Consider the following 24,044-nt stretch of genomic DNA (forward strand, 5'->3'; position numbering starts at 1 on the left):
ATTGGATGTCACGTTTTTTCACGAAATACCTACGTATTCAGAAAAAGAATCACGTCCTGCATTTCAAGAACGCTATGTATAACATACAATATACTGACGTATAATTTAGAACAGGCGTTTAAAGCTACTTTCCTAATAATAGCACAGTTTGAATAATGGAACCGAAAGTCGAAAACGATGTAAACGTTGACTGTTCCAATATTTATGTGTTTTACTTTCGATAAGATAATCGAAGTAGTAAACAATTTCGTTTTTTTTATTATTTTCGGACGGTGAGTGAATGATCTAGCGGAAATTCAATTTAAAAATTTGCACTTGAGAGATGCACTTCTATACAGTTTATGAATAAATAATGTCGATTAATGATTTCTTCTCATAAAAAGTTAGGTTGATGATGGGATATATGATATATATATATATATGATATATATAAAATAGTTATTTTCCTAACAAGTGCGGAAAGTGATACTTTCCGATGCGAAGCAGAGTTCGAGCAAGCAATTGAGTGCAAGGTGCAAGCAAAATATTTTCCGCAACACAAGAGTTAGGAACAATATTTTTTCTACAAGCGCTTGAAACATATGGGGAGTCCCATTTCTTTTTTTAGGAACCGAAAATTGGCTCATGTCTCCCTAACCCATGGAAGAGTAGAACATGGTTCGAGAGAGACTTGACCATGAGTTTGTTCAGGAAAAACATTGAAAGAAAACAATTTCCAATGACCAACGATTGTCTATGTCAAAGTTTTCATCATCAGATGTATTAACGTATGAAATACATATTTTCTATTTCAGAGACACTGACTTATTTCCGTGATGTTTTTTACTTTTTTGAACCTTTGCTTATTTTTTTATATTTATTTCTATTATTCAATTTTCTTTCTTGAAGCAAATTATTATCTGAGCTCAAAGCGGGAAACTTGGACCACTGATTATATGTCCCTATCATAGCAAGGGTCAAGTCTTCCGCACTCCCTTTTAGTCTATTCAACAGATGTTTTCTTGAAACTTTTACATATTTTCATTTTATATACGAAAAACAAAACTACATGCAATTAAGAATGAATGACATCATGAAACACACCAGAAGCCAAGTGAACAAAGAAATATAGATATTATAGAATAGCTGTTATATTTTTTGGGTAAAATTTCCATTTTCACACTCTTATAATGTGGTGAATACTTTATTTCGTTAAATTAAAGTCTGTGTAGCCAACGATGTAAAAATATGCGCTTTTCTTGCAGATTTCCAAATGGTAAAAAACATCTTCATAACTCATGTGGATTCAATTCGATTGAATGAAAATACTCTATACGTATGCAAGAAATCGAGCTAGGTGAAAAAAATTAACGTTTATATGAACATTATGAACCCCATTTATTGAGCAAATGTGTTAATACATATGAAAAGAATATTGATAATGTGAACCATACCTATATATAAAGCTATCGATAATTTGAGGAATATAGCAACATGTCTCACGTAAATATATTTAGGGTGTTACATAACTAAACGAGTAAACATTGGTTCACGTTCCAACTGCGTGTTTATTCTTTTATTTTATCTTATTTTCTTTTCTGAACTTTAAGTTTGAATTTTATTTTGAGTATACCGTAGACCAGAGAATGTGCGTCATCAGATATCACCATAAACTGTTTCGAAACAAATAACAATTCGAATATAAGGCGTAAAAGTTGATAAAATTTCCGCAATTTTGAACGGAATATTTCTCTGAACATATGAGTAATCATTTTCCTATATGCGACAAGCGTATTATTGTGTACCAATTAAGTATATAACAAGTCTAGTGGTATATTTTTTCAGGCGCATCATATGATTGACTGTTGGAGCCTGGGGGTAATAAAAATTCTTGACGAAAAAGTGCAGAATCTGATTAAAAGAATTTCGTTGGAGGAAAGGTCAGGACGCCATTTTAAATATCCATAAAATTGATTCATAATAATTATGAATATGGTTATGGGTTCCTAACCTGTAACAATGCAAATTAGTAGGTTTAACCGAAATTTTTAAGTTATTATTTCCCTCGAGTTTTGTAACCTGCTGAAGCGCTGAAATTAAAGCTATTTTGGGACAAAACGTGGTCATACATCGTATCTTATCGACCCATATTTCGTGATAAATATAACTTAAGTACAGTTATGGGTGCTCGAACTCGGCTTTGATATTTATTTTTTCTACGGAAATACGGCTGGCGTGAAAATTCTGTTCATTCTTCAGTTCAGTCGGAATATTTATATAGTTACCTATAATATATCAGGAATATTTTGCATCTAGACTACAATGATTTGTTTCTCATATTTCAGTGGCAAAAAAGTTCTAGTCCAGATGTGATCAAACATAGCTGGAGTTTATCAAGCAGCATACGAGCTTTGCCATACAGATGGAAATTTAGGCGAAAATTCGATGCATCCATAATTTTCCACAATCATTGTCACTTCATTTTCTGGTAGTGGATTTCTTCATCAAATGTGTTCTCAATTCTCAAGATTACTCTGATTTGGATGTTTATCACAGAACTCTTGATATCTTGATCTTGATGAGGAAATATTTTTTTTATTTTAGATTCGATACAAAAAAATATACAGTCTGGTCCAACGAAAACTAAACACCTCGATTTACCGACTTCAAAATGAAATTTTGAATAGGGATAATGGGTGTTGAAGATCGTATCGGGTACTATCCGACCCTAAAATTTCGCTTCAAAATATCTATGGATAATGAAATAACAGCGGAAATTGTGAAAGAGGCAATGTGGAATTTATCTCAAGAATAGTAAACTTGGTAGTTATATTGTTAATTTTTGTCCAAAAAACATGTTTTTGATTTACCTTTGCCTATCGTAAATTTATAGTGGAATTGAAATGGTTTATTCTGTAGAAGGAAGGGCGCGAACGATAAAATTATTTTTTAGAAATAACCTGTGCGAACAATAGCGGCTTTATTTAACAAACGACATCCTGGAAAAATGTACCGCTGCTTGCGTTGTGCAACTGGTTGCCAAATCTGACGCTACTGGTTCAGACGGAAACATAAAGAGGGTGCATGAAAGAGACGAAGCAAGGGAATTGGCTGTCTTAGGTCATATAGCAATGGATCCGACCTTTAGTACTGGCATTGAGTATTAAACCCACTTAAATACTTTAATACTCAATGGTACTAGGACAACAATCATAATTTCCATCCTTATGAGATACGATTGGTTCAGGAACTGAAAGAAGATGATCCCAATCGCCAACTCCATTTCTGTGAAGTGGTCAGTGAATTGAATACCGGTAATCAAAACTACATGTTCGATACCTATCTGTTTTTCGGACGAGTGTTCATTTTCTCTTAACGAAATTGTAAACCGACATAACTGTTGTTATTGGTCAGATGAAAATCCAAGATTATTTCGTGAGATGTTTGGGCGGGTATTCCTATGGAAATCACTTAATCGGTACTTTTATATAGGTACCCGATAATCTCTCTAGACAAATTTATTCAGATCTATTGGAGAACACTATTCATCCAGCCCTCTTGAAAGTATTTAAGAATGCAGGAGGCCATCAAACGATAATTTTCAACAAGATGTCGCACCACCTCATTTCGTTCATCGGAAAGTTCTTGGAGGAAAATTTTCCTGATTTTTCAAGATTTTCGCTATCCAGCCTGAGTCACTGGATGATTTGCAAACCCGCATCGTTAATGAATGTCGTCAAATTACACCAGAAATCTTGAGTTATGTACGTGAACATTAGCAAAACTTATATCACTACATGGAAGAGAATAGTGCCAATTTCTGGCATTTAATAAACTTATCACAAGAGTAAGTACCCTTCCACTATTTTACCTTTCATTTCATTATTGATGGAAATTTTTAAGCGAAATTTCAGGATCAGATAGTACTCGATAAGACCTTTAACATGAGGTATCGCAACACCCCCAATCCCCATTCAAAATCAAGAGATTGTGGTCACTTCCGTTAGGGGGTTGCAGTTACGGGGATGCAAAGAGGGGGAAAAGTTGTTTCCCCTCGAATCAGAAATTGGCGGATCCGATCGATTTTCCACATTTTCATTTTAAAGGAAAATCGAGGTGTTAAGTTTTCGTTGGACCACACTGTATATGTAACTACCTACCTAATAAAATTAAACTTTTTCCTTTATTACAGAAAATGCTATCGGTTGTTCAGGTGCTAGTTAGTTGTCATTGATTTCGAAATACAGTTTTTGAGATAATAACAAGCTATACACACTTCAGTCTATTACATCCGCCTTTTAGATTGATTTTTGTCATTCTTATCATAATCTCATTTAAATGGGTCTAAATTACCGATCGAAATAGTTTTTGTGTATTACCTGTGATAAATATATTACCAAGCATATTGCTGGATAGTAAATTTTAGGTTTTCAATAAACGAGTAATGAATGCTCCTGTTTAAGTTCTACACAAAGGCAAGAGAACTTAACATGGAAATATCTACCACAAAAACGAAGTCACTCGTTGTCTCAAAGGAACCTATCAGATGCAAACTAGTAGTTGAGGACCGACCGATTGAGCAAGTCATGACGGTTGCATACTTGGGTGTACAGATCTCGTCTAATCAGGCAGAATAAGAGAAATCAGAGACCAAACAAATAAGGCGGCAAGGATATCGGGTGCTCTTAGAGACATTGTGTGGAATAACAAACACATGCGTAAAGCCGGCCACAGACACAGAGAGAAGACGGCGTGCAACATGCAAAGAATGACAACCATCAACGCTCGTGAGTGGGCATGAATGTTGCATGTTGTCCGTCATTCATCTCTTCCGAACCATCCTGAAAACTTGCATGTTGCGCGTAGCATGAACGTCCGTCTGTGGCCGATTTTATGCACGAACGGACTTCTACACCAGTGCAGTAGGCAATATACATACAGCAAATCGAATCGAGCAGCTGCAACTTCAGTCTTCAGTACTGTTTCGGCTCGAATTGCACCAAGGACGATGTCGGACCTGAGAAATCTCTCCAGCGAAGTTCATAAAAATTTATAGGTCCTTCCCATCTTTGTGGAAAACACAATCGAAAGAATATATGGACCGATCGAAGTAAAATTACGCATATAATGTCTTACTTGCTAAGTTGAAAGATGTTGAAAAATCCGCAACAATTGAATCGGTAAAATCAAAAATTAACACCCTTCGTGGTGGTTTCCGACGGGAATTCAAAAAAGTATTGGAATCCAAACGATCGGGCGCAGCAGAGGATGAAGTTTATGTGCCGACTTTATGGCATTATACCTTCTTCTTTTTATCAGTCTTCAACTTCCAAACGTAATGCTTGTAGAAGATTGATATGGAAAAATAGGTCTCAATAAAAAAGCCATTCTAACCTATTTACTCCTTGGTTTCCTCTCTCGAAGCTACTTCAATTGCTTCTTTTTCACCAAACAAGCGTACGCCAATGCCATCAGACAATATTCCTCATCTCCCACTGATGACATTTTCGAATTGACGAATTCTCGCATTATTCCGCGGTCTTTTCTCTCATGTGTGTGGGCAATAAGTGCGAAAGTTGATGGTTGTCATTCTTTGCATGTTGCATGTTGCACGCCGTCTTCTCTCTGTGTCTGTGGCCGGCTTAAGGAAGCCAAAACCAGAATATACAAAACTATCGTGAGACCAATAATGACATATGGGATTGAAACGAGAGCCGACACGAAATTAATGAAGAACGCACTACGAACTGCCGAGATGAAAGTGCTCAGAAACGTCCTAGGCCTCACATTACGAGACAGAAGGAGAAACGAAGAAATTCGAAGGGAATGTGATGTTCCGGATATAGTCCGATGGGGTCGCAATAGGAGAAGGTCATGGAATGCCCACGTGGAAAGAATGGGCGAGGGAAGAATTGCGAAGATTGCGAGAGACGGAACACCGGGAACACGCCGACCGTTGGGAAGACCACCAAAACGTTGGAAAACGCAGGCTTAAAATATGGGGAAGAAGAAGAGTAATGAATGCCGATTATTATAGATACTATATAGCATCTATCTAGAGGTATTGTGATGGGCGACTATAGGAAGACATACTGTTTTCGCAATTTTTTTTATGATACTCCCAATATGTAACTTATTAAACGTTGAGTTCTTATGAGTTTAGTATGGTATACTGTTGATCAGTATCGTTCGATGTGCAGATATACAGGGTGTGCCATTCGTGGTAAATAGTATGGTGCTTATAGCCGTAAGTTTCAGAGGTATGAAAATATTTTAGGGAGAAAGTTACTTTTCGAAGACCCCAGTATTCAAATTTCCAGCACAAAATTATGATAAGTTCTTCATCAACGTATGATGGGCCAGCGCGGTGAATCACTCTATAAAATATAACGTTGTAGAATGCGCTGCCAATTTCGTATGGTGGTTTATTACTTCTCAAGTGCGTTATTCAAATAATTACCTCTAATTCTTCAATATAGGTACTAACAATAAATTTCTGAACCATATTGTAATATGAATTCTTGTATCCTACCTGATTTCGCCTTTCTTCAAGAAATCTCACTCCTGCTTTAAAATGATATTTTAAATGATTCTCTGTGTAGCTGTTTTTACTCCTTTCAATTGTAATCTGCAATAGGATTAGAGTCGCAAAATCTTCGTTTCAAAAGAGCTCCCAGTTCTAGACGTCTTTCACACTACCGTGAATCACCGTGATCATCAATTATCACCGAAAAAAGGATAAGGAGGTCGAGTATAGCGCCTTTGGTTCTCTTTGCAAATTTCATTGACAATATTGTAGCTAGGAAGCAGTGAAATCAGTATAACAATACATAATTGTTGATTGAAGTACCTACAGTAATAGATCATTTACTGTTGGATAAGAAAGCGTGGACTAAAATATTTCGATATGTATATCCGAGTGTATATCCTTCCCCAATAGTAATTTGATATAACACTTGTGATAATACACTGAATGGGTTTCATTATGCAATCAGTTTTCGCATTAAATTGCATATATTTAATATTATATTATCGGCAGCGTCGTTTGGTGTAGGGTTTGGGTGAATGGCTTGAGAGATAATTATTCACTAAGTTAAACAGATAATGTGGGTTAGTGAACTAATGGTTGATAAATTGGTCTATTACCAATATATTTGTTCTGGATATTCATATCCTTCCTGAATAAACAATTCTGTATTTCCTGTTCCAAAAATTTTTTTCAGATTTCACATATGTATAATTTGTATACAGGGTGGGCAAAATTCGTTTTCTGCTGAGGAGATCTCGAGAACTATAGCAGCTAGAAGAAAACTGATGACACATTTATTTTTCAGAGAAACAAAGAATGGTGAAAACCGTAGCCTCTTACGATTCTTCGTTTTTGTATTATTAGCAAAAAATTAGATTTTGACGATTTCGAAAACTTCACATAACTTTTTTGTATTTGAAAGTACAGATCTGAAACTTAAACCTTCCTCAGGCACCTTTTTCACTTCGAATCTTTATAGGCGAACTTTCGTTTTTTGAAATGCAAATTTTTATGGAATTTGTGATTTTTGAATTGGAAAAAAATCTTTCGTCAGTAGATTCTACGTATGAAGGTGCCTAAAGAAGATTCGAGTTTCAGATCTGCAACTTCAAAGACAAAAAAATTATGAGAACTTTTCGAAATTGTAAAAATCTCAATTTTTATTTATAACTCAATATCGGGATAAACGGTATTTCCATTTCCCTTTGAATTTCCCACATAAAAATAACAGCATCATATACCTATAGTATAATTCATAGAGGGCAAAATATTCCAAGTAAGAATGAACTAATAGAAATCAGAAAAGATTTGCATTTGCAAGATTAATACAAAGTTCATTACATTCCCTAGTCCCTACTGTACACCATCTACCAAAAAACGATGAAACAATGCTATAGTATTTTATACGCAGACCACACGGCAATGCTAACATCAGCCAGAATCAAGATAAACGATAAGTAATAAATAGAATTTGAAGTTCAAGACGATGAAAAATAACTAGTGACCGTGGAAGCAAAGCGAAATATTATTGATGCGGACAAAAACGGAGTAATAGAATAGGATAGAACAGATTGTAAGACTGTGACAACAGGAAAAGATTCACCCTGGTATATCCTGGTGCAAATCAGGTAAAAATAACACGAACGCCCAATTAAGAAAAGTTATGAAAAACCATGAAAATAGTACATATATCAATAAATTAACTACGACGCAGAAGAAAACACAGCTGTTGTTCTTGACTTGAAACCAGACTGAATTAACTATTGAAGGAGAAAAGAATATTAGTATAATAAATTCAAGGTCGAGTGGAAACAAAGGACCTAAATCAACAATCGGTACAGCAAAACGAGAGCTGAAATAAAGAAGATGGGGGAAAATGAAAATAGCAGCAGAAAAGATTAGTAAAGGCAAGGATCAAAAGGAGGTGGAACTAAATTAGGTATATGATGTCCGATAAAAAAGAGACCAATGGCATGGACAGATAATATTCATTCTTAGTTACTCTGCATAAACTGATCACGAGATATCTACAATCCCAAAGACCGAGATTCCCCTGAGGATGTTTAAAGCAGTTTAATTTTCTGGGAGAAACCTTCTGTCTACTGTTGAAATTGAAAGACTGATACCGTGTATAGTATTGTTTCTCTATCTTATTTTTATAATCTCATGTCCGTTTCAGCACTTCAACGATAATGTTGGTGAAAATCGCGCTAATTGAAGGCAAATCTCATACCGTTAAGTTTTACGCTAACAACAATGCAAATGCAGTTGCAGGTTACATAACTATTTATCACTTACTTTCTTCAGATATTTTATGTGTGCCCCTTTTCAAATATCTAGCACGTATTAAATTCTACTGAAATTCCCTTACTGCTAATTTATTCACAAAAATGATTCTGGGATTATTTTCCTCATTTTGTTTTCATATTTCGTGATGTAGGTATATTTATTTTATGGCGTTCCTGAAGGGCATATTCACGAAAGGAATTTAATAGACGAAAGCAATATTTCGCCGTATGTTGTAGGTAAAATCAATTACATCTTATACAGGGTGAGTCTTTGACTCGTACACATATTTTAACAGCATATACTTGAGGTCAAAAGAAACACTCATTTTCCTATACCATTTTTCCGATTCGGCCCTGATAAAAAGATATAGGCATTTTAAGTTTTCATAATTAGTTATGTCACCCCTGGAAAAACAAAATTTCCTTCAGAATAACAAGCTGAATTTAAAACTTCACAGATACTTTCTGATTTTTGAACATCAAACTACTCGAAAACGGCGCATCTTACGAGAAAATATGAAGAACACTTTTATTTTACAAAACGTTCAACTGATAGGTACTTTAGTTTCAAGGGTTAAGTTCTTTGAATTTTTGGTATTTTTATGGTACGTTATGGTCATAATGAGAAAACTGGAAGACGTGAGTGATATCTTGAGTTTGAAAAAGATTCACCAAATGAATAAAGAACCATATTCTGAAATTCATTGCATTCGATTAAACAGTTTGTGAGAAACTAAACTAAAAATAACATTTTTTATGGTTTTTCAACAGCCTGTGTCTTTTAGACCGAGACGATTCGGAAAAAATGGTCAAGGACTCACCCTGTATAAATATTTCAGTCAAAAACAAAATGGGAAATTCCCCCAAACTTGTGGAGTCGTTGTGAGTTCTATTCATTTATTTTTCAAAACTGCTGCAGCATCTGTCTATATAAATGAATATTTTAAATATGTACATATCTATAGTTTTAAATGAATGAATGAACTCGAAGGAACAATTATACATTTGATCATAAAACTATTTTCGGAGTTTTCGTTTCACCATTTTAATGGTGAAATTGAGTATTAAACCTCAATGGTTTCACTATATAGGGTGTCCCAAAACTAGTGAATCAAACGTCACACCACGATAGAGAAGACCTATTACTATCCAATGACACCAACATTAGTTCACCGAAAATGGAAAATGTACCGTTTTCAAAATAATCAGAATTTTATGAAAATACCTAAAAAAAGAAATTATTTTTTTCAATGGCAGGTCCAATTTGGATAGCGATTTTAGCTCATATTAATCCTAGATTATTGTATTACCTATCACCCCTAATTAAAATTATTGTTAAGTTGTTAATCGAAAACCTCAGTAAATGTAAATCACTAAATTTTTTTCTACATAATTTTTATTACTGAGAATAAACCGCCTCTAGGAGATATAATACCGATGAATCGTTGTATATAAGGGGTAAGACGGGAAAGTTGAGGAATAAGATATAAGATATAATACGACAATTTAGGAATAATATGAGCGAAAAACGCTATCCTTAATCATAAATTGGCCCTATGATTGAAAAAAAATAGTTCGAAAATCGACAATTTTAGGCTGGTTTTTTTGAAAACGGTATATTTTCGATGAACTAATGTTGGTGTCATTCGATAGTATTTGGTCTACTCTATCGTGGTGTGACGTTTGATTCACTAGTTTTGAGACACCATGTATTTCTTGAAGTTATTATTTGGGTGAACTCTCTTTTATAGCTTGATGAAAAATCTAATTGGTTTTATTTTGAATTTTAGAGCTACATACCAAGCAAATAAAAAACGAAGTTTTTTTTTTTTACCAAGTTCGTAGGTAGCATTTTTTGTCTTCGGATGAATATTCTTCTTTTACTTCGACACTTTTATTATTGTGAAGATTAAAAACCAATATGTTTTATTGGGAAACTATTGATAAATATCAATTGATCTTAATATGTTTTAGCAAATAAAACCGAAATATAAATTTTGGCAATTTTTTTATTGATTAGCCTTGCCATTATTCTTAAACAGGGGTATAGGATGATTCAAAACGAAAGGGAAATCTAGAAGCTTGAAAAACTACACGTATATATCTATATAATGATAACATCAAATGTTAACGCATTTCACGATACGCGGCATAAAAGTTCAATATGTGTGATACAAAAAACAACGGAATAAAATAATTTGACAGAAGTCTACTTGATATGAGAACTCGAAAGTCATCTCGGCGAACTGAGTATTTTAAGATGTATGAATTGGAATTCTAATAAATACAGTAAAACTATATGATCTCAAATATCCCGAAAACTGTTAAGATTATATTGAGCAAAAATATATACATTTTCTAACCGGAAAGATCTGAATTTTTGCATTTAGCTACGCACCACTTTGGGGACAAAATTGTTGGCAATGTTGGAATGCATTTCAAGAAATTCAGTTTGATATATTCGGCATAGGTGGAGATTGTAAGGGTGGATCCCACAATGTACCTTCCTATGATATCAATTCCTTAAAAACTGTTTGATCAATTCTAACCGAATATTCAAATGTCGCAGTTTCCTATAATTGAGATGCTATTTGAGAAATTCAGTTCGATATTTTTAGCACCAGTGAATTTTATAATGATGGGTCGGACAAAGTATGAGATCAATTTCTTATGAACTGTTGGATCAATTCGAACCAAATGTTTTGTTCATGTAAGTGGCCACACCTAGCTCCCTCTATCAATTACATTTAAACGAGTTACATAATTTCTGATTTTCGACCTAAAAACATTCCAGTTGCCAATTTTCCTATTGATACTGCCAAAATTATCATAATTATAGCAATTTTTCAATTGTTGGGTTCTTAATATTCTGTATCTCGTAACTAGCAACATTTGTATTACGCTTGTTAAGCTTAATTGTCATATAAAACCTGTAGTATCTCAACTTTCTGAATTCCTATTGCGTTTTGAATCGCCCTGTATCTATTTTCGAAACATATGAACATGAATTTCTGTCAAAGCTGTTGATTAAATTTGTTCTTTTGATGGTGAGTTTGAACTGCACAAATAATCTTCAATCTCTTAAAATAAAACCAATTCGAAAAATTCTCAGGAAGTATCAATGTAAAAAAAAACAAATTTTTAAAAACTTTTGGAGAAGAAGATTAAGGACAAAATCATACCTAGTTCGATTGTGGGTATAGAGCTTTCAAATAGCCTAGATGAAGTTTCCATGTTCCGTGAAATAACTCTTGAATGATCAAATAGGTAGATCTACTTTGATGTTCAAGAATGCTGTTCGGTCCAGAAGTTGTAATAATCAATTGGCGAAAGCAATATTTCATGTTATGACATAATAATATGAATTCATTCGTGTTGTTTCAGTAGTCATTGCCTTTTTTGGCGTTTCCAAAAGGTTCACAATTACTCAAACTTTGTAATTCGACATTTTAAGGCATTTTTTGCTGGTTTCACAACTCGATTCCAAGTATATAAATGTTGGAAAACTGATCTATCATTAGGTATATATTGAGATAATGTTAAAATTTTGGATGGCGTTCAGTAACCTTCAACCTTTCAATTATAACAACTGTCGATATAAAAAAACTATCTATGCATAACTGAGAGGAAAACCATTCACATTGAATATTTTGTATATTTTATATATGCTGTATAGAATCGAATAAAGAGTTCATTAAAAACGGAATATTCGCAATAAACAATTAGGGTTCCCATGGCAAAAGTTGTTTCAACAAACCATTTCAATATTGGTGACATTCATGTTTATATTGAATACAATTTTGAACTAGGCACTATTTTTTTATGAGCATGATAAGGAAAATTAGTGGTTAGATGCACAAGAATAAGCGGTAGTTATGACCTTATTCTCATTATCGATTTTTGGTGTTTCGTAAGATTTTCCAACATCGAATTATCATTTTCTGGATTATGTCAACATTTCATTCTGGTGAAAATCGATAAGGCTTGTGTAAGCTTTAGGATGGAACAATTTTCCTTATTCATCATGAAACAAGACTATTCATACACCTCTTTTCGAAGGATTCAAAAATATACAACAGGTATTTCAAGAAATCTTTAATACTTACCCTTGCGAACGAATTGATACACGGTGTCCCTACCCAAGAGATTGCTGAATTTCGCTTGAAGTTATAAGGTGTAAAATTCGTACGTTTTTGTGGCAACTATCCTCGGAAAAACGTCGGAAAAACTGGGGAATATGTGGAACAGCAACGAATTGCGATTAGCTGAAATGTTTCGCATGAAATGAATTCACCGGCAACTGTCAGGATCACTCATACGGCGTTCGCGACTGTGAATGAGTGGATAATCCTATTTATTTTAAGCATGTTCCTTCCTCGAACAAGTCATTCTTTTGAGTTGCCGTAGAAGCAATCTTTACTGATCCACTCGAAGCGGTGTTGCCGGTTCTTCTGTTAAAAAGTCCCTGCTTTTCAGGTGCTGCCAATAGTTTAATTATTCTCAGCAAAGGAAACAATTAATCCTTTTTTCAGTGATATTAAGTGTAAATGAAGAAATTCTGGTGGGTGGTTGCTTTAGAAAATTATTTCATTACCGTGAGCGCAGGAAAAAGAAAATGCCAGTGGGAGCTACACTATTTTCACGATTATAAACATTTCAAATATTTTCTGAAATTGGTATATTCGGAAATAGTTTTTTTAAATCTCATAGGGGCAACGAGCCTAGCCTGTGGACGTCCATGTTCTGAAATACAAAATGACATGTGGATATATAACATCAAAATAAATCAATTGGCACTCATTTCAAAAAAGAACAACAAGAAACATTTGTTGTCAGTTTTTCATCATGTGCTGAAAAGCTTTAGAACTATAGAGCTCATGATTCTAAAGTTGAAATATTTCCAATAAGTAATGGCACACCCTGTATACTAGAGTAATAGAGAGTAAAATTTAAATGTTCCAGGTAGTATTCTTAGCAATGAAAAATATGAAATATTTGGTAGAAAGAGGTAGACTTTTATAAAAACTATGTTTTACATAATAGTAGAGACTGAAAAATTTTATTCTACCGTCGATTCATCATCACTTCATCACACTCGCTAAACTTCACATTTTTGCATTTGGAAATGCAAAATTCCTCTAACAAAAGCAGGAGACTACCTGTTGACCAGATAGAAAAAAAATCACTTTCTTGAAAATTGGTGAAAACTCACTATAGAAGGAAAGTATCTAAAGATCGATTGTTTGGAATTAATTAAATACGAAATATAATAACTATATTTTGTTTTTAATCCTGTTGAAATAATATTCAATTGTAATGAGTTGAAACATATGGAGTGTACTCCATTTGGAAAAATTCGTCACTCCGATAGTGAGTATTTAATTTTAAGCACCTAAAATAGGTCATTATGCACCCCGAAAACAATTTAAAATAATCAATTTCCTAGTAAATTTCTGTCATATATAACTTGAATTATTCTGCATAAATCGTGTTAATTGTTGAAAGTATACATTCTATATTTAGATTGTCATTCGCTTTTAAAGCTGACATTATATGCGAATTTCAACTTTCATTAAGTGTTAGTACGGACTAATTATAGGAAAGTTTTAGGTGGGTGGGTACCTACACCTATTTGTATATTGCGGATTAATTCATTAGTTGTGTTTTTTCTGGAGTTTAGTTTTGTGTATAAGATGCAACTATACTATCTAACAAAAAAGTAGTGATAGAACAGCTGTTCAGTACCTTGATAATCAGAATTATGTTTACAATTGGCAACCTCGGATCGTATGCATCGAGAACTGAAGGGAATGGGGGTTTCGTCAATGAAATATATAGCTCTCTTCTTCTCTCTCTTTCATTGAGCTATGAAAGATAAGAATGAAATTTCGACGTACGTTGTTCAATATATGAAACGTGCAAAATGTTTTCTGAATAGGTAGTATTAGCAAGAATGACTTTTGATGGTTAATTTTCGAAATTATACTGTTTATAAGTAAAATATGTGTATACTTCATACTGCATAATGTACCATCCAAACCAAAATCAGTCTCTTCCAAATCTATCTTTAATCATCGAGTATTCATGCTTTAATTCGATTTAACAGTTGAAGTTTTGTTTGATTTTGAGGAAAGGGTTGCCTCTGCGATAGTTGCGAAAAAATTTAGGGGGTGAGTCCTTGAAAATAGTATGGGTCTTTCATATAAATATTTTTTGATCAGCTGAGATACAGTTCCCTAAACTGCCTAAACATGACACCAGAAAAGCAATTCTTCATTTTTCCCCAAAAAAAAAACAAAAAAATTTATAGATGCGTATATTCTATGGGAGCGAGAAGCCAATAAAAAATTAGATCAACCTCTCCATTATGCCTAAACACTTTGGATGTCATGAAAATATCAGGATGAAAATTTTAATAATACCGGAACATTAATGTTAAGGAGTATTAATTAATACTCCTGAAAATTGATGATATATAAGAGTAAATTTCATTCAACTATACCATCACCTTCCGCTGATGACCTATAGATGTATAATATAAAAAATAAATTCCCCTTATTAGGTGCCTATCCGTTAATTTATTCGGATGTTGGCAATTATATGACTTTGTTCAGAACAGCTCGAAATACTTCTTTCGAGCTTTTTCTAAACCAGGTTCTTGGGCTTCGTGACCATAAGATTCTTTTTCTTCCTGGTCCTCTTTTACTCATTACTTTCCCTTATTATATCTAATTAAATAATTTCAAATAGGGAGTATCGGTTTTCTTTTCTCGTGTATTCGAGTTTTATTTTGTTAATGTTGTAAATGATTTTTAGATCTTTTTTCATATTTTTGCGAACTTCTATGAATATTGTGGGCTGTCCATGAAATGAAATGTCACTAAATTTGTTGAATACCGTCCTCGCTTCACCTATCCGAATTTTCATTTTTCGTGCGAGTTCCCATATTGATCATTCATTAGGTAACTCGTTCGAGTTCATTCATTCATTAATTTATTCATCAATCACAGATACAAACAGACCTAAGTCGATTATTATAGTATCGAGTATCCACATGATATTACACGGGCATAGCCAGGGGAGCTAGCTACGCCCATGTGATATTATACAAAGTAGCTAAATGTAACACAAGGATGTCCGAATCATGCATTACAGATATCCATGGGATATCCTATGGCGGACAAGGGATGTCCATTGGATATTCCATGAATATCCATTGTCATCGATTTGGACGTCCAATGTATCTCCATATTTGGTCCAATATGAACTCATTTTGAATATGAACAATGACAATGAACGTTTGCTGGACATTGCCTGGATAGCTATTGGATATTAACTGGACCTTTTAATATATAAAAACAGGGCTAGTTATAAACCTCATATCGACGTTAAATGAACTTATATATGGGTTCATTTAACATTGGTATGAGGTCTATAACTAACCCAGTTTTCCTCCATTGAAATTTCCAGTTAATCTCTATTAGTTGTCCAGGCAACGTCCACCAAATATCCAATGAGTGTTCAGGTCAAACCGTCCACGAAGGGATTTAAGATTATTTGGGTATCGTCTAAGTCGACATCTTCCAAAATGATGATAATTCTATGATGTTAAACACAAGCAAAGACTTTTCAATAGTTGATTATGCATATACGTCACATTTGACGTCTACATTAGGATTAGGACTTCTGGACTTGAACTTCTCGCTGGTGCCAATCACATTTATGAGCTCAAATTTTTTATGAGATATCTGATCTTCTCATTCATTATGAATTCTTTTGTGAATTACTTTGAAACAATTATGACATATGACAAATCAGGATGATGGGCCGATATTTCTCACCTCTTCGTTCCAGGCTTTTTTTTTTGGCAATGCAATAAGTTCTGATTGTAGTAATCTTTCGGGCTTTCGGGCACATTTCCAGAGTTGTATATTCTGTGATACAAAATATGCCTCTTCATCCTCCAACAGTTCAAGGAAATCAGCTTTTACGTTATCCGGTCCTACTGCTTTTTTGATTCTCAACTGTTTTAATGCCCTCCACCTCGTGGATCAGAATTAGTGGGGCTGTCGCTTTTTTCGATAATGAGTTATTATGGCGTCCGGTCTTTGATTTTCGAAAAGTGTCTCCGATTTTATCATTCCCATCTAGTTCTTAGGTTCTCTCTGTCCGTGATAATTTTTCCATTTGTGTCTGTGATCACTACGCACAAGTCATTATTTTTTACGACCTTTTTTCTCCATTTTTCTTCACTTATGTCAGGTTTTAAAGTGTCAATTTCCCGAAATATTTCGGAAAAATCACTTTCTGCCAATGTTACAATCGCTTTATAGAGACCCTTCACAATCATCCACCTGTCCTGAAGAAGTTATTGTGATAAAGAAAAAAAACATTTTATGGTGAAAAGTCAACTTAGTGGGATTTATATTTTTCAGTTTCTTTGTTTTAATTATGGATTTTCAGTATCGGCCACCTCCATTCCATATCTCATGAGTTCAGCATATCAATTCAATTCAGACTGGGCGCATCCATCATAATTGAAGTTTTGTAGAAGATACTCAGATTTAAGGGTTTAAGTTTTGTAGAAGGGTGAATTTGATAACTACATAGACTATACGTAATTAATCGAAATTATGGGGGCATTTGAGAATAAAAATTATTCACTTAACTCTACAAGCGTAGGTATGAAATTTTTGCTCATTACAGAAACTGTGATGTTAATTAATAATAATAAATAATTATTATTATTATTAATGAAAATAAGAGTTGCGGCAAAGCCAATAAACGCAAAACAGAATAAGAATTGAAATTTTCGAAAATTTGAACATGAAACAGTGAAGTTCAAAAAACACAAACATAAACCAGACTGTGTTGGAAAGGAAACACTGACGCTGAGTTATTTGGAATGTTTCCTTGGCCAGCTTAAAACTGTGTTCTCGAAGATGGTTATGGTTTTTTTGAAAATGTTCTCAATTTAATCACCAAATGACCATTACTCAAACATTTTAATGGTGAAAAGCAATCTTTGAAACTCGTGACTTTTCTTTGGCTTTAGGGCAATCCAAAAAAAGGAATTTTCATAGCACTACGCTACTACAGAAGGATCATGGAACGGGAAAAATCAAAATAAACGAGGATCGTGAGTAGTAGACGCGACCGTTTATCTATTTCATTATATCTAAAATTAAAAAAATGTATTTAAATTGAATAAGTATCTTTTTGCTAGAAATTGCGCTGACTACGTTGAAGAATATTAGAGTAGAAATAAAACTTGACAGGGCTTCACCCCGACCGAGAGACTTTGTTGTTCTCCGTTTGCGTTCTACCATTATAGAGAATCTAGAGAATCATGGATGGAGCTCCTGTCCTGTGTTCGACCTGCCGAGTAGCACTGACTGAGGATGGCTGAATAGGCCGAAAGCCGAAAGCCCTTTGTTATTATTTTCAATATGAAATCTGCACGGCATAAAAAAATTTATGAGTTAATATGAAGATACACCCTCGGCCTTCAGCCTCCTTCCGTGGCAGCCCCCTTCTATTCTATATGAAATATAGTAGTTAATTCGCTTCCACCATTTAAATTTCCCGAAGAATATCGGGAACTCTTCTCGTATATACTGGATTACATTATTACATAGACTGGATCAAAAGCAAGTGAAGCCATCTACACATTTACATTAGTGGTCATACGATGGATACAAAGCAATTGTACATGAAATGATACCGGGAAAGTTGAAAAAAGGTATACCTATAATAACGAAATTGTTGAGAGCACAATAATGTTCTTCATTAAATTTCCTCCCCCCACCAGAAATGCAGCCTCTATTACACACTCCAGATATTCAGCCCAAAGATTATAGAGCTCTATAATCATTCAGCCTTTATCACTCCCTCTAGGAATCAACCCTTTGTGGAAGGGAGAAAGCTTACCAAAACGGCATTGAAGGCGCAGATTGAAGGTCGAAACTTTGCGAGACAAGCAAGTAGCTGAGAGTTCCAAAGTCTGGATGCTATAGTTATAAAAGTACGATCGTATCGAGCCGCTCTAGATGTCGAAAATCGTCCGTTTCCCCTCCCTGGGTGCGCCAATGCTACTGACTCTTCAAGTCAAATCCTAATTTTGATCTAAGGAGGCCTCACCCTCGATATAAAATATTCTGAGGTCGTGCATTCAAAGAGCTACTATTATCATGCTGAAATATTTTATTACAGCAAACCACCCTGTACTATGTAATTTGTGATAAGCAACAAAAATGTGAATTTGGACTGAATCACCTCATTTTGGTGTATTCGAAAAACTGTGTTTTTCAAGGTTAAAAATTTTAATACATAACATCCTGTATATTGTAATTTTTCTCCAAGTTCAATGGGCTTGCAGGCGTATGCATTACCCAACAATAATTCAAAATATCATCCAACAAAATTAAAACGCTGCATCAACGCTGCACCACACGATCTTAAACAGACTCACAAAACACTGGAACACAATGCGCTAAGGGGCTCATTAGAATCATTAAAGCTTTTTTTCTTACGCAAACAAGAATAGAGCCACGGAAAGATAGGAAAATCACACAGGTTTAATAAACAAAAGCAACATCGCAGCTAGAAATTGAGATCGAGAGATCTGGTATGTTTATATCAGAGACAATTTGTCTCTGTTTATATATATATATAATTTTGTACACATTCAAATCATTGAGAGATAATAAAAACTCAAGATTGAAGGGTTGGAAATGGTTGATTATACGCGAGATGTACTGAATGAACTTTGTGTTTTTGAATCTATGGGTGCTACAAAAAAGCAGAAGATGATTAAGACTACCAATTTCTCCACAATCACATAAATCGTTATCTCTCAATCTAATTTTATGAAGATATTATGGACAAATTGAATGACCACTTCATAGGCGGCATATTGTTCTGATGAATGTGCGACTGCTTTTAACTGTGGAAAACCAAGTAGATATATGCATATTTGGTTGAACATTTTTGTAAAACAGTCACTTTGGACTGGCTGAAAGTCGTTCTCCCATTTTTTCATGCACTTCAGTTTGTTTAAAATCAGAATGGATATGTTACGGGCAATGTAATTATTTAGGTCAGTATTCATAATGCTTGGTTATTATGAATAATGATCATTAAAATCGGGCAATTTAATAAATTTGAATTACTTTAGGATAATTTCTCACATTGCCTGGTCATTATAAATACCGCTATTATTTCTTTGGGCACTTTGAATAATTGACAGCAATGGGACAACCTATGTGAAAAGAAAGAAAGCCGATATATTGAAAATAAGGCAGAATTCAGCAAACAATCTAAAAAAAAGGTGAAAAAATGGTTCAAACTTCTTACCCAAAATTCTCTGGTGCTAAAAAATGTGACACAGTTAAAGTTCGAGTCTCAGATGCCGACAGAGGTCGCACCACCAGAAGAAATATTTTGGCATTTGTTCTTGAAGTAACAGATGCTGATCTGTATAAATAAGGCACGAAACACGGAGTTCTAAATCAACTTTATGCCAGGAACCAATTGACAATATATAATGAGGAGTTTACATATGGCGAAGATATTCCACAGATAGAGATTTCACTAAGAGGATGTGCAAGATTGTCATCCAAGACAGGCTATAGTCGATGTGGCTGTAAAGGTAGCTGTAAAACCGGTTTGTTTGTCAGCATGTGAAATTTTATTTTGTTTGTTACTTTGTCAGTTAGGTATGTAAAAATTTGTTATTTTTTATAAGAAATATGAATAATTTATAATTTCCAAATTGCCCACATGATTTTTAGCATTATACATAATGACCGGGCAATCTAATATTTGAAACATAATTTATCATTCTGTCATATCCTTTTGGGCACTTTTCAAATTGCCCGGGCATTATAAACAATGCCCAATTATTTAAATTGCCCGTAACAGATACATCCCAAAACATTCAAAAGCTTTGAAGTAGCTGCCTTCGCAACATAATCTACCTTTTCGTTCGGAGCAATACCGATGTGTGCCTTTACCCACAAAAATATTACCTCGATGTTTCTATTGGCTAACATCTGAAGATAAGCATATATATATCACGATGGATCACAGTAAAATGCCACTGAAAAGCGGATTTTCTCAAAGAGAAGAGGGCACTTTGACTATCTGAGGCGATAAAAAACTTCTGGAACCTGGAATTGTCGGTCAGATTCAAAATGTATGTTAGTGCCAAATAGATGGCATACAATTCTCCATGGAACCTTGAATAGTGTTTATTTAATGTGTCCTGGAGGTATGTGTCAAGTGTTGCATCGTATACAGCTACACCCACGAAGAAGGTTCCATTCTTTGAGGCATCCGTGAAAATCTGGTGATTCTCGGTTGAGTAGTTTTTACCAATCACAGCGTGAAAATCTAAACTGGACATCAAATGATTGTAGGATGGTAAAATAATTTTTGGGGTTATTTCGAGGGATCTATATTCTGCAGTGTAAACGGGAAGTTTATTGTCTGTGATCAGTTCTTCTGAGTTTGGCTCCTAGCATGAAATATAGGGAGGATCCTTTTTAATGATCCAAAATCTGTTTGTCAAGGTATACAGGAAAAGGCCATGGATAGAATTGATTAAAGGGCTTGATATCGAGCTCTTCTTCAGTATGAATTTTTTGGCTAATATTTCTCCTCATATTTGACATGGAATTTGCAGCAAGTCTGAAAAACAGCTTACAGAATATCCAGAAACGTCTGTGATACCATATTCTTCCTGTGTAATGTATTTTTTCTTTATTTCATGTTTTTCTTTGTTCTTATTTCTTCTGCTGTGTTAATTTTTCCTCTTTACTGGTAAATATTAGAGCAATGTGTATGTTCATACGAATGTAGATATATTTATATATTTCTGATGACCAATCATTCGGAAAATTTTGACCGGATCATCATTCGTTATGGAATATTCTGATTTAGATCCCTTTCTTGATACAAAATTGTGCGGCATCATTATATCAACTCAAATGATTTATTGAGTCTATTGAATAATGAAAACAAAATCTCGAATCAAAACGTTTATTTGTATTAAATAAGGACATTTTCAATTTTTGTTCATCTTCGGCAGACACAAACAGCTTTGTCATTACAGTAACCTCCTCTATAATGAAGGGATGCACAGTGAATGGCACAGGCAGCGTGATTTACTTTAACACTTCCTGCTTCAAAGCTGAGGGCATCACAAGTGAATCTTCGAAATCTTTTCAATGTGGGGCCTGAAAATAGATAATTTAAGTTTAATTGACATCGATTACGATGAAATATGTGGGATCTCCCTAAGAAAAAGGCTGATTATAATATAATATTTCCGATTCCGATTCAACAATACATTCAAAAACAGAGGCACTTCCAAAGGGGTCCAGTAGGGATGGATGCACCCTGTTGAAGTTTTTCACAAATTGCACCCGTTTCCAAAATTTTCTTGTATTATGTTATTGTTTCATTTATTCCTTCAGAATGGAAACTAAATCCAATCTGAAATGTTTCAAGTAAATATATATATATGGAAGTGAAATACTAAATAGAATTAAAAATTCATTTCAGAAATATAAATAGGGATCCACGGGAATGGTCCTATTTACTGTTTATACATCAAGAAACGGGCGTTTTTGGAAATTTTAAATGTGCTTCAACGAAATGTTATATATAAGCTTTTACTATCATATATTATAGTGTTTTTTCAAAAAAAGAAGTTAGCGTTGTATTGAAAAGATTGGTCATATTGAACATCTACTTTAAGATATTCCATATTTCTCGATAATTTCCAAGTATTCCTATCATAAAAAATCTGAAAACAAAAGTATGACAAAGCTAATGCAAATTTACTGGATTTTGGAGGGCTTATTGAAGAGGCTCTAGCGTGGGGACCATTGCAGGATCTAACTTGATATAAAGTTCTCTTTATATTTGACCTCTTGAATCACCTCCTGAAATATATGAACGCTAAATCCGTACACCCTGTATAATTCTGATTAATTTATGATTCATTAGTTCAAACCTTCAACTCCTATTCTATTAGGGAGTCGTTTTGAAAACGCACCTTTCTGTCTATTTTGGAGTATATGCTATGGGTATCAATAAAATCCGAGTAAAATATATCTTACGTATTTTTGAGTGTCTACAGTATTTCTATGCTACAGACACTTCTGTCGAGAAAGTCAAAATCTACAAAATAGAAAAATTTCAGAAAAATCTATTTTTCTACAAGCGTGCTTGTTCAACCTTTTTCCCGCACGCATTCCAAGTTGCAAAGAGTCACTTTCCCAAAAGGTGTGGGAAAAACGCCGGGCAACGGCAGTTTCGTGCGGGCAAGTATCACTTTCCGCACTTGATAGGAAAATAACTATTTCCTTAAAGAGGGTGTGCGATCGTTTTCTGTGATAAAATATATATGTGAGATGTCTATATTTGAAGTTTACATTTTTATATTAATAGCTCACCATTTGTATCACTTGGTTGAATTGCTTGTGCCATACCAATAAAGAGCAAAACGGCAAAAAAAGAAAATAGTGTAAATTTCATCTTGATGAAATAACGCAATTGAACACACTATTTTCTGAGATATAACTGATTGTTGTGGAGCTACGAACGATTATTTATATGCCAATAAGATATTGTATCACATTACGGTACTTACCCTCTTCCATTGATAACAAAATACGGATTTCCCAAATCCCGATTTAAAACTTGATGATAAATAATTTTGCATTGACATGCGGAGCTGTGATATATTCATGCGTAAATTTATGCATATAGTATGTTCTTCTTGTAACAACAATGGAATACAAAACGAATGCTTAATTTATACAATAAATCTTCTTCCGATCTACGCTTTATTCGAAAGCACTGCCAAATTTTACGCAGTGGTTCATAATTCAAATCCATGTTCGAAATTAAATTATTCTTTTTATTGTTGGAGTTCTATTAATTGTTCTAAGGTTCGAAATGGCTGTTTTCAGTGTTTTCTCATATTTTAAGTGTTTTCTTGATAACTCTGAAAGTTTCCATTTCCCTTATGGGGGTATTTAGTTGACCCAACTTCTTTTTTTTTTTCGTAAGATCGACTGAACTAATAAAAAATATAGGTTGTAATTTGATGAATTCGATTTGTCCAAATTAATGATTTTCTCAAAAACACACTGTACATTTCCCCACCCCAACACCAAACTATTTCAGATTAGGAGTCTCCTAAGATTAAAGGGCCACGACAGACGAGAAACTCACTC

The 24,044-nt window shown here is 34.2% G+C and overlaps 2 protein-coding genes across 3 annotated transcripts in view; both read right to left on the minus strand.

The window, feature by feature from the left end:
* LOC123312571 (glutamate synthase 1 [NADH], chloroplastic) overlaps positions 1 to 13,163 on the minus strand; it is a 46,191-nt gene extending 33,028 nt beyond the window's left edge. For both annotated transcript variants that reach the window (XM_044897074.1, XM_044897073.1), the window contains exon 1: positions 12,903 to 13,163. The gene's annotated coding sequence lies outside the window, so the exon portion shown is untranslated. The remainder of the gene's footprint in view (positions 1 to 12,902) is intronic.
* Positions 13,164 to 21,823: 8,660 nt separating this feature from the next.
* Positions 21,824 to 23,415, minus strand: LOC123311245 (defensin, isoforms B and C-like). The gene is made up of 2 exons (XM_044895095.1): positions 23,259 to 23,415; positions 21,824 to 22,034 (listed from the first exon to the last, which is right to left on the minus strand). The coding sequence occupies exons 1-2, from the start codon at positions 23,338 to 23,340 to the stop codon at positions 21,874 to 21,876; spliced, it is 243 nt and encodes an 80-aa protein (XP_044751030.1). The 5' UTR covers positions 23,341 to 23,415; the 3' UTR covers positions 21,824 to 21,873.
* Positions 23,416 to 24,044: the final 629 nt, after the last annotated feature.

Source organism: Coccinella septempunctata, chromosome 4, assembly GCF_907165205.1.
Source record: "Coccinella septempunctata chromosome 4, icCocSept1.1, whole genome shotgun sequence".
Lineage (NCBI taxonomy): Eukaryota > Metazoa > Arthropoda > Insecta > Coleoptera > Coccinellidae > Coccinella > Coccinella septempunctata.